This window comes from Vigna unguiculata, chromosome 11 (assembly GCF_037176805.1).
Source record: "Vigna unguiculata cultivar grain cowpea cultivar isolate G323 ecotype 2 chromosome 11, ASM3717680v1, whole genome shotgun sequence".
Taxonomy (NCBI): Eukaryota; Viridiplantae; Streptophyta; class Magnoliopsida; order Fabales; family Fabaceae; genus Vigna; species Vigna unguiculata.
In genome coordinates, this window is record NC_140802.1 from 6,235,496 (window position 1) to 6,255,732 (window position 20,237).

The 20,237-nt window shown below is 31.3% G+C and overlaps 2 protein-coding genes and 1 non-coding gene across 5 annotated transcripts; all 3 read right to left on the reverse strand.

The window, feature by feature from the left end:
• Window positions 1–708: 708 nt before the first annotated feature.
• CYP59 (cyclophilin 59) lies at window positions 709–10,782 on the reverse strand. Its single transcript, XM_028055088.2, has 14 exons — window positions 10,515–10,782; window positions 9,690–9,794; window positions 9,442–9,559; window positions 9,285–9,335; window positions 6,526–6,617; window positions 6,317–6,416; window positions 4,803–4,925; window positions 4,641–4,718; window positions 4,481–4,527; window positions 4,331–4,386; window positions 2,754–2,794; window positions 2,288–2,390; window positions 1,866–1,998; window positions 709–1,775 (listed from the first exon to the last, which is right to left on the reverse strand). The coding sequence occupies exons 1-14, from the start codon at window positions 10,610–10,612 to the stop codon at window positions 938–940; spliced, it is 1,983 nt and encodes a 660-aa protein (XP_027910889.2). The 5' UTR covers window positions 10,613–10,782; the 3' UTR covers window positions 709–937.
• Window positions 10,783–10,934: 152 nt separating this feature from the next.
• TRNAG-GCC (transfer RNA glycine (anticodon GCC)) lies at window positions 10,935–11,005 on the reverse strand. Its single transcript has one exon. It is a non-coding gene; the product is annotated as a tRNA-Gly (tRNA).
• A 4,795-nt stretch (window positions 11,006–15,800) lies between these two features.
• Window positions 15,801–19,148, reverse strand: LOC114168924 (porphobilinogen deaminase, chloroplastic). 3 transcript variants are annotated; one of them, XM_028053902.2, is made up of 6 exons: window positions 19,047–19,148; window positions 18,756–18,944; window positions 17,767–18,172; window positions 17,166–17,372; window positions 16,273–16,450; window positions 15,801–16,161 (listed from the first exon to the last, which is right to left on the reverse strand). In XM_028053902.2, the coding sequence occupies exons 2-6, from the start codon at window positions 18,905–18,907 to the stop codon at window positions 16,049–16,051; spliced, it is 1,056 nt and encodes a 351-aa protein (XP_027909703.2). In that variant the 5' UTR covers window positions 18,908–18,944; window positions 19,047–19,148; the 3' UTR covers window positions 15,801–16,048. The 3 variants fall into 3 exon arrangements, with proteins under 3 accessions (XP_027909703.2, XP_085524801.1, XP_027909704.2); XM_085668675.1 differs by having other exon boundaries at window positions 18,756–18,926; window positions 19,047–19,062; XM_028053903.2 differs by lacking the exon at window positions 19,047–19,148 and having other exon boundaries at window positions 17,767–18,177; window positions 18,756–18,898.
• Window positions 19,149–20,237: the final 1,089 nt, after the last annotated feature.

Sequence of the window (20,237 nt, forward strand, 5' to 3'; positions counted from 1 at the left end):
GGAATTTCCAAAAAAAATATTATAGATTGAAATTTCTGGAATATAGTTTCTCAAATAAAATTTGTGAAATATAATTCCAAAATACATCAAATGTATTTCGGAACAAGCTTTCAAGAATGGATTTCTGAAATAAACTTTTCGAAATATGTATAATATTTTTAAGAACAAATTTTCCATAACATCTCTACATAAAGTTTTGGAAAGAGGTTTTTGGAACGCATGGGATATGTTCCAAAGAGTTTTTGAAGTGAGTTATTTTCTGCATTTTTTTATTTATGATTGTAAAATCCAAAAATTAGTTGTAAAACACTCGATCCAGACATATAATTTTAAATTTTAAATTATGCAATTTAAAATACATTTCAAGATTATATAATCCATAATAGACTTTCGAATTTAGAAATGTATTACATATTATCTGCTGATTAAAAGAAAATTACACATCATCCGTTTCAGAGATGTATTCCGAACTTGAAAAATCAAGAAATATAACTACCAACTCTAGATTGAATCATCCAAAATATACTTCTATGTCATGCAATCAAAAATGTATTTTCAGGTTCATAAGTGCATTTCTAATTACGTAACCTACAAATGCATTACATAAACAATTTTGAATTTTCCCCTACCTCAAATCAGAAATCATGGATTACATAAAGTGTTGCATGGGACTTGTTAGTACATCCCATGTACCACTAGTAAAGCTGGTTTTAGTCAAACACCGTCTAACAATTTATGAAAACCCAATATTTATGTCAAGAAAACAAACTGCTATGTTAAGCACCAAACATGAAAATGAGTTTTCTAAAGCCATTCAAAAACCTTGTTCTAAAACATATCAATATCTGCTTCACCAGAAAAATCGAAGCAAAAGGGACATACATAATAGCGGTTCAAAGGTTCTGTGCTTAGCATTAGGATATAGTGAGAGCAATCATCATCTCCTGTCACCATGATGCCTCCTATGAGGATAATCATCAGCTTCAATATCTTGCCTTTTGTGTCCACGTTCCTCCCTTCTGGGTCTGTAATCTCCATCCTCCCTTCTACGTTTGTAATCCTCATCAGCTTCAATATCTTGCCTTTTACCTCGTTCTTCCTTTCTATGTCTGTAATCTTCATCTTTCCTTCCATTTTTGTAATCATCATCAGCTGGACTTCTTTTTCTTCGTCCAGAATCAATCTTCACATCTTGTTTTCCACTCTCTTCAGGTCTCTTCCTATAACCTCTGTCATTCCTTCTCTCCAAATGGCTAGAATCTGTGTTTCTCCTATCATCTTCATCTCTTCTTCTAGAGTCTCGCTCATCTTTACGCTTGTAGCTATCATCTTCATCTCTTCTTCTAGTGTCTCGCTCATCTTTACGCTTGTAGCTATCATCTTCATCTCTTCTTCTAGTGTCTCGCTCATCTTTACGCTTGTTGCTATCATCCTCTTCTTTTCTGGATCCATGATCATGTTTCCACCTGTAATCATCATTTCCATGTCTACCTTTGTGCCTATCTCTGTCATTCTTGTCAGCGTTGGAATCCAAATCCCTTGCACCTCTTTCATATCGTGCTTTGTTTTCTCCATTTCCCCCATCCCCTCTACTTCTATCACCGTACCTATCTCTTTTCGAGTCTACCATATCCTGATCCCTACGACTTCTATGATCTTTAAAATCTTCTTCCCTACCTTTTTTCTCAACTGGGTCATCCCTATCATGCCTTCGGTGTTTTACATCTTGCCTTGGACTTTCTGGGTTATCATCTCCATCAAAAACCATTTCATATCTGCATGGACCATGAAATTGCTGTCACACATTTGGACAGACAAAAATCAGAGACAGTCAAAGAGTGGTACATGCAATCAGAAGTACATACCTAGAATTATCTCCACCACGTTGGGTATTATCATCCTTTAAAATGTATTTTGTTTGTGGTTGTTTCATTGTAGCATCTCCAGTGCAGTCCTTGGCAATATGATCTGTAGAGCCACACTTGAAGCAACCACCACCTGCGGTGATAAATTATTGTAATGAGATTACATAGGGAAAAGAGCAGCTGTCTACAACCAAATATTGGCATTCAGCACAATGCTGTAAAAACGAAACAGGTAATAAACAAATCCTTAAAAATTGCAATATTGGTGGTAAAGAACCTTGGGAACACATCACAAAAGCTAAAGCTACCTATTGTAGTTGGAAAGCCCAAGCTCTTATAAACCTCACAAGAATCTCATATTTCTAATGTGAGACTTACATCCATACCTAGCAATTTATCCTAACAGATATCTTTATCCTTACCTTTACCCTTTTGATCTTTCCGCCTGTATTGGGACCACAATTTTGCGACACTTTGACTAAAATCCACATGTATCCTTCGATCATCAATCAAAGCATTATCCATCTGCAGTTCAGGGAGCAATCAAGGAGAAAAAAGTTCAGGATACGAATTTTCTTTTCAAACCACAACAACTTTTTTCTATATATACACTTAAAAATACTTATTTGAACTCAGAATTGCTAGAGAAATAAGAACTCTTCAATCCACCGTCTAAAACTCAAATAAAAATTGAAACGCAAGCATCTGAAAGAATAACAAAATTATCATTATCTTTAGTATCTATAGTATATTTAAGCCAACCAAGGATAGAAGGAATAAATAAATAAATCTACAACAATACTTAATGTGCATGAAGCAAAACAGAGTAATTTAGAAATAGAAAGAATACTCATGTGGTAAAAATATGCTTCAAAATTTTCAGTATACCTTAAAATATGCTTGCTCACATGACAGTTTGTCCTCAAATTCTGTCACAATGAGTAAAAATGAGAAGTGGTTAATTGCATGAAAACAAAAAGAGATCATTCATTTTCCAATTACAGAGTAGGGTTTTATCTAGAAACTAAGAAACAAATCAATCCTAATATTGATAAATTATTTGAAGGAAACCAATATAAAATGTTGAAAATGGTTGCACAATTAGTTTGCAGCACAAATTTAATTGTACAAACGTACATTTCTATTTACTCATTGGTGTCCACAAATCCAAATCTCGGGCCTTTTCCTTGGATAATGGAACATAACATGATAAAAAACTAATAATAGGTTAAATCTTCAGAGTTCACACGAAACAAAGCTCTTTAAATGTGTTTTTATGGCTTGTGTTCAGAAAATGCGGTCCATTCTTGCACCGTACAACAGCCACTTCTGATTAAAATAAACTTATTGGGGTTTTTATGAATTCTGGATGTGTTTTTTGAATCTGGGAAGAGTTCTTAACGATTAACTCACAGATTTAGAAAGGAATAAGAAAGGCAAGTTAATTGTTTTACATTTTCATCATATCTTTAGCATATTTGGATGAAGTGAAATTTTGTCTATGACTTATTAAGTTAACAGCCTTATCAATATGCAAAGAAAATGGGGAGAGATACGTGGATGATTTGTTTTTTTTTTAAATCTTACTCCTTCCTAAGTAGGATATTTTATCCTTCATTTCACTTTGTTATTTTCTTTTCTCTCCAATTCTAAAATAATTTACCATGAAATAATAGTTAACGATAAAATAATAACCATTATTTCTTCTCAAATATGTAATAAATTTTATGGGGTATGTATGCATTTAGCCAAACATGTATGAACTTCTAACACCAAATATTATGAAGCCCGGACACACTATATCAGTGGTGTGTCCCGTGTCCAACACGTATTAGACACCGACACGTGTACATACTCGTACGACACATGTGTCAGTAAAGTGTCCAATTTGAAAGACATTTTTTGTCTTTGACATAATTTTGACATGACTCCAACACAATGTTAATAACCACAAATTCAATGATTTTCTAAAAAGCCCATATACTTGTAAACTTATCACATAAGTTAAGTTTCTATTATGATTATAAAAATAAGAAAAAAAATCTTATATGATCACTATTTTCAATTTTTTGGATATCGGATATATAGATTAAATTCATTTTTGTGTTAGTTGACAATGTGTTAGTTGAAAGTTTGAAACTAATATCTATATACATGTCGTGTCCCGTGTCCTATGTTTTTTCAATTTAACGGTATCTTTGTGTTCGTGTCATGTCCGTATCCGGGCTTAATAAAATATAACCAAATACAAAGAGAAACTTATTAAGTAGGATTTAAGTGAATCAGAGGAGGTTGACATAATTCTTAGAACTGATCCTAAGATATAAAAGAACAGGAAAACAAAAAACAATAACTATTGTTTCCAGATTCAGGATCAAGGAACTGAAATTGGCAATCTGAAGATCATTTCTCAATATAGAAGCACAAATTGTTCACAAATGACAGTGGTGGATATACATACTGACCTATGAAAGCATAGCATAAACTGTCACCAGTTTTGTGGTCACGGATGATTTCAGCCCTATAATTAAAATATCAAGTAAGAACAGTATATACAAAACGATATCACTATTAGTAAATGCATGACAGGTAAACTGCCTAATATTAATACTCACGATGATACAGTTCCAAAGCGAGAAAATATAGTATTCAAATCCTCATCCTAAAATTTAAAAGAAAAAGTATTAATAGACAAGTATTGATTTTGACCTCAGTATAAATTGGGGTGGGGGAGGGAGAAGGAGAATATGATAACTATGTAACGGGATTACTCACCTCAGTCACTGGGTTCAATTTACAGACAAACAATACATTGTCAGGAGGCTTAATCTCAGCATCAGGAATATCCCCAATCTAAAATAAGAAAGAAAAGCAAGTTTACAACTTACAAGGGATCATATTCACAAATGAAGTACTAAAACTATGAATTATACTTACACTCTCAAGTACAACTGCCCTAGAATGAGCTTCCTTTGATCTGATAACCTCCTCAAGTTCTGCTGAATTTAATTGCTCATCCATGGGCACCCAATCATCTTCAAGTCGTACTTCATCGTCAACCTAGTAAAATTGCTTAAGTCATGCCTTAGGTGTTTGAACATGTATTACTGAAGACTGTAAAATTGAATTTTTCATTATTATAAAACTTGACTTGAATTGAATTGATTTGTAATCACAAGAATCACAAGAAACTCTTTTACAATGAATGCTGAATAAATATACCATTGCATAACAAGTAAAATCCAATATAACCATCAATCTAAAGCTACAGAGTGACAGCCAGACATAAATTAATTTGTAATATCAAAAGAATCCAATCATCATGTAATCAATCCATGATTAACTGTTATAACTTGCAAAAAGTGGGAAACAAATCTCAGTCTTCATCTCACCTTCTACTAGGGGAGAAAGAGATATTCTCCAAAACAAATAAATAAATAAAACACTTAAATTAAACAAATACATCAATGCAAAATAAGTTAATTAACCCTTCAATTATGTCGGGGAAACAAAACACACTGAGAAACCATGAAAAGAACACTCAGAAAACCTTGCTTGAAAAAAGCAACCAACACCATACATGGAACAGAAGGATAAATGCCATTCCAAGTACTCTACTGATCATATAAAACCTCTAAAATCTGCATTTTTTTAATTCTAATAAGGCAGTATTTCAATTAAGTACCACAAGGGGCAAAGATTCATGCTATCATGTACCCTATCGGCTTCAAATATGGCCCATACACTCTTTAAGGCTTCAGCAATCCTCCTCCATTATGTTAGCTTTGGGGATTTAGACTTGGACAGTTTCCAGTGTACGAAAAAAATGGTCTTGCGTTTGATCTCTGCCCCATCATTCTTTTAATAAAATCAAATTTCGGTATAAGTATGACCATTACTCAAACTCTCATCCCAATAGGCTCTTCCATGAGCGGCATGTTATAAATACATAAACATCCACACATCTTCACTTAAGAAGTTAACCTTTTGCGATAGTTGGTTCATGAAAAACCATGCACTATCCAGTCTTCTCGTTATAAATGCCAACTTGTAAACTTCACATTTCACAACTCTAGATTTAGGCATGATGGGTGGGTGTTAGATGTCTCAAGTCAATTATAGACAAATACTCCTAATAGGCTCATGCAATATTCCACCCATGAGTTAGGACCAATGCATTTCCAATAATTCAAAATAGAGATATCTCTGCAGACAAACTTGTCATATTTCTATAAATGAATTAAAGCAAAATCAAAGATACGCATTGTATAAAGTACCAAATGGGTTTTCCCAATGTTAAGTTGAGAAAAATAAGGTCAATTTGAATCAATTGAACACATTCCATGATAAATAGTTTTACATTATAAAAGACAATTGCAATGCTAACAAATAACCAATGGTATCTTCTGCATTTTCAAGTAATGAAATAAAGTGTTGCAATCAACCATTACCTCATCTTTAGGTTTTCCTTCTGGAGAAGCTTCAGGAATGAACTCAGATAGTTGAGAAGCATCATCATAAGGATCCTCTAGGATGTACGTGTGCTTGATTCTATTCAAGTAATTCAAGAAGATGAATACATTGTATTCCTCTCAAAATGACAAATAAGAAATCATTGTTTTCAATTCATGTTTTTTAGTGGAGAAGAATGAGTATAAACCTTATATTTTTATATGGTCTTCCTTTGTCATCCACATAAGCCTCATTTATTCTAGTTAAAGTCTCAAATCCTTCAGCTACCTCACCAAAGACCTGTAACAATGAAAAAATCTCAGAAAAAAACAAAAAAGTGACTTCCATGATTAAAGTTAAATGTAAGTGTTACAGATATAATTTGATTAGATATATTTTGATTTAGTTAGAGTGTGATCTGATAGGAAAATATCTTACAAAACATTTCTCATTACTAGATATTAATTGTGTTCTTTGTTATGTATCACTTTTTCATTTTAAATAATAATACTTTGTGTGCATAACAAAGGGAATTCATTGTATCCCTAATCGGTATCAGAACAGTAACATCCTCCGTGACTTGTTTTGTTACTAATAATTTCAACTACATGGTGAACAGCTGAAGACAAAGTTGACAATATTTTGTACCATGCATTGTTGGTAAACAATGGACAGCACAAACAAAATATATAGATAAGCTTTGATACCTTTTAATATTATTTATCTAAATACAAATAATAACATATATATATATATATAATATTGTTGATTAATTATATATCATTTGATACACACACAATCCATTATGTGGATAGCTCCATTACATTTAGTATATATGCATTTACTCAAAGTATGTGCTGAAAGTTGAAACAGTTGGGAAACGAGTGGGAGGAGGGAAGGTGGGGGAAGAGAGAAAAGAGAGGTAAGGATTCCTTTATCTTTTCAGTATCTTGTACTTGGGACAAAATGTTGTCACGTGATTTTTGAGTAACAAAAAGTAGAATTTTTGTTCTGCCCATCGCCATTCAATTGGCACTGTCCAGTGATCTTTTTTTACTTTTTAAATCAAACTTGAGACAAATATTCATGTACTATACAGTACCTTATTTCTTAATAAAATTAAATGGACCCTAAATAATTAAAGTAGCATTTCCAAATCAATGTTTAATAGAATTAGGTAATATTTCATTCTTGATCACCTCCTCGGACTCTAGTAATTGCTCTTCTTTTCTTTATGCTTTCTCTAGGCCCAGAAAACGATCCATGCTTTTCAAATAACCATTTGCTAGAATAAGCACAGAATTAAAATGCTTTCCAACATCAACAACTTGAGAAATACCTTGTTCACCTACCTGACGGAGCAACAAATTTGGTTTTATAAAGTTGAGTTAGATCTAAATTCAACTTTAAAATGGTATCAAAATCTGTCCTAACAATTGTTGTTAAGCCTGCCATTCCACCCACTATTGAGATACTGATGGGCCTCAACAGCAAAGGCCTTTGAAATATTATTACCGTAGAAGGGGCAAAAAGGTCACTAGTGGGAATGAGTCTGTTATGAGTGGAGGTAACTAACTGCACACGTGGCATGGGAGGATTGGGGGAAAGGAGATGCGGAAATACGTAGGGAGAAAAAGAGAATAAAAAGCTAGAGAGTGGAGGAGGTTAGGGGGAGGAATCATTTTAGGGTATTGTGGGGTGATTATTGTCACAGGGCAGAGAACATTCTCTGATTTATGTTTTTCTGGTTTCAGTATTTTTTTGTTCCGCTGATGTTACATTTTTTATTCAATACTACCAGGTCCTATCAGATACCAAGAAATACCTACTTCCACTTCAGTTACATGCCCACATTAAGGAGTTGAGATAGATCCAAATTCAATTTTAAAATGGTATCAAAATCTATCCTAACAATTGTTATTCAGCCTGCCTTGTCATCAACTATTGGGCTACCAGCAAATATCTATTCCCACTTCAATTCCAAGCCCACATCTAGGAAACATCGTAGATACTAGAGCCTCTTAAATAAGCAAATGGCATGTTTCAGCGCACAGAGATGCTATCAGATGATCCTGAAATTAGCTACTGCTAGGGTATGAGTGATCTACTATCTCCTATGGTTAGTCTAATACCAGGAGATCATTAGATTTTCTGGTGTTTTGTTATATACATGAGAAAGGCTAAGTAAATTTTCAGGCTTCATGAGGTGATTACTAGGATGCAACTTGATATAGTAGCAAATATTATCGAGTTCAGGGATGGGCACTTATTTAGGCATTTGCAGAAGCTGCTGCTGCTGATTACTATTTTCTGTATAGGATGGTGGTGGTATTGTTAGGAAGGTAGTTGACATTTGAACAGACTATTTGCCTGTGGAAAGTAAAGTAAGCAGATCAAGCAGCAATCCGAGTATGGAGCAGAATTAGTAGTGAGCTCCACCAAAAGAATATTTATCACTTTATCCAGTAGAAGTTTCAGTTTACAGAGGAGAAAGTTGATGAGAAGCATGGACATACTTGGTTGTCACCCTTCATAAAAAAATGAAAATAAAGACATCATTCTGATAACTGCAGTAGATACTTAATGTGAGTATCTATTCTAAGGCATTATTTGGAATCGGCACAGCACTGCTATAGTGCCTGCTATTCAACCTACAATATGGTCCACTACATCCACTGAATTATTCCACTACAGCAGCCCTATAGCGAGCAAGGGACCATTTTGCACGGCTACACTGTTATAGCAACACAATAGAGCCCTATTAAAACCCTCAGTAACATAAGACCTTCCCTAATTTCTCTCTATGTAAATACAACCTAAAAAATTAAAACTATTTTGAGCAAGAGAAGTTAAACCACCTAGAGTCAATTGATCCAAATCCATAAAAAAAAAAATTCCATATTTTCAAAATAAAGAAGCATCCATACCCTTTGAAACAAGTAAAGCAAGGATGCATGGAATACTTACAGTGTGCTTGCCATCGAGGTAGTCAAGGTCATCACGCAGTGTGATATAGAACTGAAAATAGAAACAACAAAACAATAGTAATTGAAAAGTTATTTTACATACAACTACTCTTAAATAACAGGGAAGGAACCCTCAACCTGCTCCAAACATGCCATACCTGTGAAGCATTTAAATTCTCCCCAGCACTTGCCATGGCAACTGTTCCAGTTTTGGAATGCTTAAGATCAATATGAATTTCATCACTGAAAAAACGGGCTTGATCGCCATAAAGAAACCTTAAAAAGAGAAAGCCATTGCATATACGAGAATGCAACGTCAGAAGCTTCACATTTTATATATATAAAAAAAAAAAGGTCAGTGAATGTTAAACAGCCACAAAATGCAAAAGCAGTCCCGTTTACGTACTTGTAAACAGAATCACCGCCAGTTCCTGTGCCAGTTGGATCGCCCGTTTGAGCTGTAAAATCCTTTTGAACAGTGTGAAATAAACACCCATTATAGTACTTAATCCTGGTGCAACAATTCCAAACCCACAAAGAGACATTATGATTTGAACAAAAAACCATATATGAAAATCACACCAGTACGTCAATTTTTTCAAAACAAAGTAATAACAATAAGGACCAATTTGGGCAAACAACTGAAATAAGGACTTATTGAATAAGTAAGTACTTAATATGCAAACACTTGTTTGTACACAAGTTATTTTTTATAATCAAATAGAAAACAGGGTTTGCTTGTTGACATATAAATAGGCTGTTGTTTTCATAAGCAACCCTAAAGAACTTATTTATAAGAAAAACAACTTAGAGACTGTAAGCTGTTTCCATAAACTCTCTCAATCACTTACTTAAGTTCTTAAGTTATAAAATAATTTCAAATAAGTTGCAAATAAACTCTTCCAAACGGAACCTAACTCCATCAAATAATTCATGTATGCAACTAGCATAACAATAGTACATAAAATAAAACAACACATACAGAGCATAAAAAATTCACAGCAACAGAGAGCATATTGTGATTTCGATCAATAATCCACTTACGCAAATACCATACAGTGCATTACAAAAGACCAAGTTTGGTGCCTTTTTTATCTGAAGAACAAAGACCCAATAAGGGTATTCGTTCCAGAAGCACCGAGAAATTTATCGAAAACGGAAGAGAACCCAAAAATAAATTGCAAAATTGTTCGAATCTAGAGTTAGGGGATGAGAAATTTCGAGAGCTCACTTGCAAAGCTTCAAGAAATTTTTGCAGGTCAAGGGGCATTTGTTGGTGTGCAAATCGACGACAAGGTCCCCTAAGCTCGTCACGATCAACACCGACATTTTGGCGTTGTTCTCTGATGCACCAACTTCTTCTTTGAAAATGTTCACGTTCGATTTCTGCTCTGTGTCAGCGGTGTGGCGAAGAACCTGTTTCGTACTCTGTTGTGTTGTCGCTGATGAAGAATGAATGAAGAAAGAAAGGAGGAAAAAATAAAAATGGAAGTAAGGTTGTGGGTTAGCGGGTCGGGTGAGGTTGACCTTACGGGCTACGGGTAGCGGGTCGAAATCTTTTAGAATGGCGGGTTCAAAATATAATCCGACCCATATTTTTTATTGGGTTAATGGACCACTTCTCTTAAATTTCGAAAAAAGAAAAAAAAATTGCACCAGCCGGGAATCGAACCCGGGTCTGTACCGTGGCAGGGTACTATTCTACCACTAGACCACTGGTGCCTTTGATAATTAAATCTAATAAAATGAATAAGTCTTATTCTTAATACATAGATATTGCGATAATGAAATAATGTTGTGTCCTTATTTGTTAAAAACTTTCCCAACGGGATAACAATCTTTACCAAATTTACTTAGTTTTCTTACGCACCTTTCATTTCAAATTGATTAAATATAGTAGTTAAATTCTTCAAGTTTATTGTCATAATGTAGTTAAAAAAATCTTTAATATAATTTACGGGTTTGGTATAATGAGGATTTATTGTCATAATTTTGCAACCATTTTTTTTCTTTTAAGAATAATAGATAATTGAAAGGAACAAAAGATATGGATTTGAAATATTTATCAATTAAAGAAGAAGTGCATAAATAAATAAATAAAGGGTTCATTAATGATAGTGAATCTATTAACTAAAATTTACCACACAAGAGATCCATTAATTGTTTTGAAGAAACGAATATAATGGTAAGTACTTGTTTACAATATAGTTTGATATATATATATATATATATATATATATATATATATATATATATATATATATATATATATATATGATGGTTGTAATATTTATTCTATTTAATACTTGTGATTTCCATGGTAAATGTTTTAATATTTTTTACCGTTTAATTAAAATTAAGTTAAGTTAAATGATTCGTGAAACATGGAAGGAATCTTGGTATTGGATAACTTATAATCACTATGATCTAATCTTCTAGTTTAAGTCAATGAATAGTAATGACTTGATAAGTTCAATATATAGTGTGCACTAACATTGTGTTTACTTGAAGGATAGTATTTAAGAGAGAGAGATATTAAATAGGTTTAAGTGAATTTAAGAATGAATTATGTGTTATTATTTTTAAGGAATTTAGAAGTGATTGTGAGTAAATTTATAAGTAATTTTTGTAAAAGTTTGTGAAAAATTTGATTGATGTGATTTATTAAAAAATATGTTTTAATTGAAGTATAGATGAGATTACCATTTTGTCCTTAATTTAATAAGTAGTATATATTGATATTTGTATTAGTAAAAAAAAAAAAAGAAACCAAACACGTGGATCGAATTCTTTCAACTTTAACCAACCAACAAATATGTTTCATGATATGGGATTGAATCCTTCACCCTATATCCAATCCATTCAAAATGGGATTGAATCCCTCAACAAGCCAATTTCAATGGGATCGAATCCCTCAAGCCCTAGATCCGTCCGATCCATTCAAATGGGGATTGAAACTCTCACTTTCTCTCTTAACATAGATCCCTTGTGGGATCGGATCCTTTGTTTAAGCACACTCAACTCTCCATGTTCAGCTCCCTCACACCATGGATGGGTAAAATTGTCATTAAGCTAGTGAATCCCCTCAAATCAGCGCATAGGTGGGGAGATTGCAATCCTGCTCTATCCCGCTGATCACCCCTATAATCCATCTTCGCTTTGCCACTCTACCTCAAACGAACATAGCATTCAAGTTAGTTGTTGAATATTCAAGTCATTATATAAGTCAATTAGGAGAATGTTAGATTTAGGGATGGCAACGGAGCGGGACGGACACGGGTTTCGCTATCCCATATCCATCCCCGTAAAAAAAATTCATTCATATCCTCATACCCAAATCCAACGAGTATCAAACTTTTGTCTCATCCTCATCTCCATCGGATAACGGGTATAATCTTGTACATATACCCATACCCATTTTCTTACTACTTCAATATTAATTTTAATTAATTTTATTAAGTAATAAAAAATTATGGTAAAGGAAACATAATATTATTAAATATTCAATATTAGAAGGATGGTTGTTTCTTCGATATCAAATACTTTAAAATAAATTATAATTGCTTACATTTTAGATTATAATACCAAATAAAATTTCATGAAAACCAAAACAATTATTAAATTTGCAAATATTAATGAAACATAGTTGATAAAATTTAAAAATATTTTTTAAATATAAAAGAAAAAAAAATATTCAAATTAAAATATATTTTAAATGTTTGTTTACTTCAATCTTTTAAATTCTAATAAACATCTTTTTTATACACTAATAAAAGTTATAAATCATCATTTGATCAAAATGATACAAAGAACAAATAATAATCATAATAAAAGTTTAAAATAAATTACAATTGTTTACATTTTATATTATAATACCAAATAAAATTTCATGAGAATCAACACATTTATTAAATTTATAAAACATTAACGAAACCTAGTTGATAAAATTTAATTTTTTTTAAATATAAAAGGAAAACAAATATTGAAATTAAAATACATTTTAAATGTTTGTTTACTTCAATCTTTTAAATTCTAATAAATCTTTTTTTTATACACTAATAAAAGTTATAATACATCATTGGATCAAAATGATACAAAGAACAAATAATAATGACAATAAAAGTAAAATAAATTATAATTGTTTACATTTTAGATTATAATACCAAATAAAATTTCATGAAAACCAACACATTTATTAAATTTGCAAACATTAATGAAACCTAGTTGATAAAATTTAAAAATATTTTTTAAAAAATATAAAAGAAAAACAAATATTCAAATTAAAATATATTTTAAATGTTTGTTTACTTCAATCTTTTAAATTCTAATGAATATATTTTTTATACACTAATAAAAGTTATAATACATTACTTGATCAAAATAATACAAAGAACTAATAATAATCATAATAATAAACATAGATCTTGTATCTTATGAACTTCAATTATGTTGGATGCTGAAAAAAAAAATATTTATGACAATTACATTAAATTTTTATATTGTAGTAAATAAAAGTTATTTATACAAATAGTGAAAAAATTACAGTATGATTGATAATGAGTTAGAAAATAAAAAATAATTAGATAAAATATATCAAAATAATATTCTATATAATGAAAATAAACAACTAATAAAAATATTAAAAAATTAATAAATGTTTACAAACAATTTGAGAGACTATTGAAAGAAATCGCACAAAGGTAAACAAATGTATAATTAAAGGCATGATAAGTTAAAAAATATCTTAGAGATTTAAGAAAACTTTTCAAATATCAACATATATACTCAATGGTTGAGAAATAACAAAACTTGTTTTTAGTGAAACAAAAGAGTTCTTCAAATTAAACAAAAATTAATAATAATAAGTAAAATATTTTTTTATATTACGTATTAAACGAAAGGTTTGTGCTATTAAATACTTAGATTGAGAGTATTAATCATTCTCATGTGAAAGAAAAATATACAATAAAAAAAATTGAATTGACATACATCTTTTTAACATGATTACATAAATGTTATGATAAGATGAAAAATATAATTGAGATGCGAAAATGATTTTCATGACAAACCAAATAACATGATTACATATATTGATAAATGTATAATATAGTTGATAATTTTCATTAATAAAGACAATTTTATTAGATAAATTTATTTTATGGGAATAATAAACATAATTAGTGTGTTTTATATTTCTGTTTTAATGTTGAGTTGAACTTAACATAGAAAGAAAATTATTTCAAATTTTAAGTTAATTGGAATTTAAAATGAATTTTGTTTTTAATTATATAAAAGAATGTCAAATATTGACACAAAATTGTTGACAGAAAATAAAAATTAATTTGATTATTTCACGTGAAATCCAGACACACATTTATTTATTTTTCTTCCTAATTTGAGTTAGTAGTTTAAATTTAAATTTTGAATACTCAATTATGTTAAATATTTTTAAAAATAACTATATCCATATTAATCTTGTTTAATTTCAGTAAGACTATTTTTAATTAAAAATTGTTTAATTTCAGTTAGACTATTTTTAATTAAAAATTGATATGGTATTTACCAGGAAAATAAATTGCTCTCATAACAATTAAAGAAAATGCTTATACGAACTAAAACAAAAATGACAAGGAATAAAATAAAAAGTTAGAAAAATGAAAATGATATTGAAGACAAAGTAAAAAAATATATTATTATTCATTATTAACAAATAGATTTATTCGATCCAAGAGGTGAATTTTAAATAGAGATGAGATAATCTCCCTTAATCTACAACTTTCTACCGAAAAGGTTTGTTCATTCATATAAGATACAAAAATTTCTTAACAAACTTTTTGATGTTTCTTTCCTTCAAGAGCAAAGAAGGGTAAGTATTATTGGCAATTAAAAAGGTATAATTTTTCTGTATTTTTTTTTTTCACACGCAAAGTGAGAGGGGCGTGTTTCCAAGGGAAATTCATCTCTACTACCTTGCCATGTGTGGAGAATAAATTGCATTAGTCTTACGTGCTGATTAGACATTCAAATTATGTTTAGATTAAAAATATTATTTTAAGGGTTAAATATATTTTTGTCCTTTAAGTTTCAGTAAAATTTGGAATTAGTTTCTTTTCGAAACTTTTGACCAATTTAGTTTTTTTTCTTTAGAGATACGTGAATTTAGTCTTTTTAACCAAATTTTGTTAAGTTTATTTGACGTTTCAAACACGTTTTATGATAATATTTGAGTTAACATTGAAGCGAAGATGTGTCAATCAGTGTAAACAATTCAAATACTATTATGATATACGCTTAAAACGTCAGATAAACTTAACAAAATTTTGTTAAAATGTTTAGATTCATGCATTTCAAGAAATAAAGGATTAAATTTGTCGAAACTTTCGAAAAAGAACTAATTCCAAATTACACTTAAAATTTAGCTATCAAAAACATATTTAAACCTTATTTTAATTTCTCAAAATGATTGGTAAAGATCCGTAACTAACTAAGAACAATAAACTTTAAAAGTAGATAAACATGATAAATATAGCTAATATTTCCATTTCAAGATTTCTATGTAGAAAGGACAACACTTGTGGGAATAGTGCACTTAACACACTACAAAAAATTGGCTTTCTAATCACCTTAAGATACAGTAATTTGACCATGATGTGTGGTTCACTTTTCCAACTCTCATACATACTTGTAATGTGATAAACTCCAAGAACTGACTCTGCAATCTCCATTGTAGCTATATATCCTGATCAAGTATTTTGTTTGCCACTGCTAGCTACTGAAAAAGCCTGGTCCAGCACGAGAAAGAAGCTCCTCCCCAGCATCTTTACCCATCAGAATCATATCTTCTGCAACATATGGACCAACTCTGGAAGTTTCAAGCACTGCACAAATGGATTTACAAACAAGCTTAAAGAGTAGTAGTAGTAACTTCTGAACCTTCAGAAACTAAACCAGAAGTTTCAATACACATGGAATTATAAAGAAGTTCATACCACTGGTTCCATCAGGGGAAGCAACTAATCCTCTAAACAAGCAATCTCCATCCACGTTTCTGCTAGCATAGCCTGCAATAGGAGTGCGGCAAGACCCTTCTAATGTTTCGAGGAAGGATCTTTCACAGGAAACTGCTAGTTTTGTTTCTGCATGATTCAGTGAAGCGAGGTATTCTGCCTGCAGAAAGCAACCAAACACATATAGAAACTGAAATAATTTAATGTAGAATAGCTATTTTGACCTGTTAGACACTATCATACACATCTACATCCACAAGTCATATCATCTATTATATCTTCTAGTTTATGCTCTTAGATGAAAACACAAGTTTTTATCTCCAACATAGCTTTTCACTAGACTTACATCAACCAAAAACCATACATGTACCGAGACGTAGGGGTGTTAAAGTGAGTCAGTCTGGCTTACTGGTTGGTTCACCATAGGTTGAACTAAGAATAAATCAGTTCACTTTTTAGTGAGTTAGAAATTTTATAACCGGGTTCGATCCATCAAAAGTTGGTGAGTTAGGTGGATTGACTCACCTAAAAATGTTTTGTTCTTTCAATTTATTTTATATATTTATCGTAGTACAATCAAAGTATATTGACTAACTCATCTTTTATAATATTTTCAACCTAGTTCGAAATCGTTTAACCCGTAGGCAAGTGATCCGATCTTAGTATGACCCATATTTTAAAAAATTGATTTTTTTCCAACCCAATCTAGCTTAAGCCCATGGTAAATCAATGGTAAATCAGGTTGACCATGAGTTTGATCCCATTTTGACATCTTTAGACATATATGGCTTACAAAATATAATTTAATATTATCTAATTTGTAACAATTTGAAGTGGCAATGTCATGCAAGTGATGCACTTAGTTAAATACTCACCATTTTATCATCATTACTTCTACAGGCTATTCCAATTGCACCTTGGGCAACAGCTGGAAGCATATCATCAATTGATAGAATTGAAGTCACATTTTCTGTCATGTTTAATCGTTTGAGACCAGCTAATGCCAATAGGGTAGCTTGGACAACACCCTCACTGAGTTTTCTCAGTCTTGTTTGGACATTGCCTCGGAAATTTTCTTCCACCTGAGATTAAAATTATAGGTTAAGTAGAAACCATTAAGAATCATTCAGTGGTCTAGAAAACTAAATTGTCACTAATTAATTGGCTGAAGAACAATTAAATGACACAAGACAGAAAAAGGAAATGTTGAGGAAACACAACAACAATCAATCAGAAGATCATATGATGCAAGACTAATAATAAAGACAAAGATATCAAATTTCATCTTAAAACCAAATTGCATTAAGGGAAGCATATATGTCTTACTACAATCAATTAGAAGTTATAATTCACTTCCAGGCTTCTAGGATAATTATGAGAAAAATAAAAGATAATGTCAAGAAGAGAACTGAGTTTAACATTAATGAAGTATTATATAGTGGAAAGATCATGACAATAATAATGATACAAACTTACATTTAGTGAAGGATATTTGTGGAGTATCTGTGACTTCCTTCTGAGTGAAGCAGTACCGACAATACTTCCAGAGGGTAGGTCAGCCAGTGAAGCTGCATTCAAGGATATAAATGCATCTCTAACATCCTCACGTGGAAGATTACATGGTAGAATTGTTTTATCAGGTAAGTAAGTAGGAACATCTTTCATTGAGTGAACAGCAATGTCAATGTCACCATTTATGAGTGCCTCATCTATTTCTTTTGTGAAAAGGCCCTTCCCACCAATGTCTGCAAGTGGTTGTGACAGTATTTTATCACCAGTTGTTTTTATTATTACAATCTGAATAGCCCCTTCTTCTGCTAGCTCAGGATGTGAAGCCATGAGCTTGTCTCTGGTCTCGAATGCTTGAGCCAGAGCTAGTGGGCTGCTCTAAATATCACAAAAGTATAAATAAATCCAAATAAACAAAGACCATTTGCAAAACCAGTCATGGAAGCTAGTAATAATCAGGTAAATAGGTATAAAAAATTCATTACAGTAGAAGACAAAGATGAGATTGTCATTATTTCAAATAGCTTACATGCACTTCAACCTCAGGGGTTTAAATGGGTATGAAGTAAACTTAAACCTACCAAGATGATTACAATTTACAAGCATTTCACCCACTACTTCAATAACCCTTCTTCTGATGTTTCTGCTTTGATCACATCAAACAAAAAACACAAGCTTGCAGCATGGTGTAACAAATAATCGTTTGACAATCTTGATGAACTACATTTTGCTGCAAAAAGTAAAACCCTTTTGTTTTGACAATAAAATTTCAAGTAAAAGCACAGGAATTGTCTTCATTTCTGTCATAATACTACTGGCGTTTGAAAACTAGTTGTCCTTTCAGAAAATTCTGAACTGAATATTTTCACACTCCAGTAAACTTATCATATAGAGAAACCCCATTACAATAAATGCTCATAATTGAAAGCATAATTATGAAGGGAAGAGTAGAGTACCTTCCTCTGGTGCCAATTCTTAGGAGAGCAACCTTAGTCTGTGAAGTTTGTTGTTCAATGGCAAGAGAAGCCCTGATGCTGCCACATTTGGAAAACTGTGAAGTTCTGATTTTGAAAGATGGGAACACCACAGCAGAACAAAGGGTCTCCATTTCACAATTTCAATTGCCACTGCACTATGAAATATAGCTGAATAGATAGATAGCATGATGTATGAAATTATGAGTAATATGAACAAAAAGTATATGATTTGATCTCTTAGATAAAGAAAGAGATATGATAGGGTCCTACCCTAGCCAATGCAAGTAGTTCATTATGTATGTGTTCCTCTAAAGTAAAAGGATAAGTGGAATGCAACATTCAGTTTCTAACTGTTATATTTGGGAGATGGTCCTACTAGTGGTGTGTACTTGTACATATTATCTAAAAGAAATTCACCCCATTAATAATTTATTGAGTTTCTCAAATTTATTTTTAAATAACTTTACAAAAATACAAAATCAAATAAAATTTTATATTAAAATATAAGTCTGATAATATTGTATAGTAAAATATTAATGAAAATAAATTTAAATTTTAAAAAGAAAATTTAATAAAGTGTATCACAGACTATAATATTTTAAAAAGTTAATTTCTTTATAAACAACTTTAATTTCATAATTCTAAACACATAAATTTATACAATTTAATTATAAATTAAGTTTTACTTGTTAATGTTTCTCTTTCTTAGTAACTTTATTTTGTTACTTTTATTAGGAAAACTATATGGATCAAGGTGCGTCATAACCTATGGGTCAAGGTGACCCATCATGGATTTGGATCGGATTGAATTGAAATATTTTTACAAATTTTAGTACGAATTAATTTTTGATCTGGTACACAAAAACATTGTTCATCCGAGTTGAACATGTGGTGAGCTAGTTTGGCTCACCAACCCACGCACAAATAAATGATCACACAATTTTTTTGTATTGTGGTTGAGTTGAACTATTTTTTTTTTAGCCAACATACTGGATCGACAAATGCAAATATAATATTTTTGTGATTTTTGTTTGTATTCGATTTTGAACATTACTTTGAATTGTATATGGATTGTATCGAAGTTTACCTATATATTTTAATCACAATTATAATTTAGTTTTTTCGGGACTAGAAGAAAAAAGTTGTATATTTCTAATTAAGTGAGTCACTGAACTAACTTGTTTAATTTATCATTCTGTGGTAGGCTGGACTGGATTCAATTTTTTTGTCTCATTAATAAATGAACCGAATTAAGTTGACTCATGAAGTGATCAAGCCGTGGTGAATCGGATGGGTAACTCGTTTTAACAACTCTAAATATGTATGCATAAATTAAATATCATGTATATTTATTCACTAAAACTTGTATCGGTACTACCAGTGGCGGAACTTGGACTAAAAATATAGGGGAGCCAAATTAGATTTGTTATATATAATTTTTCTTTAGAAAAAAAACTATTC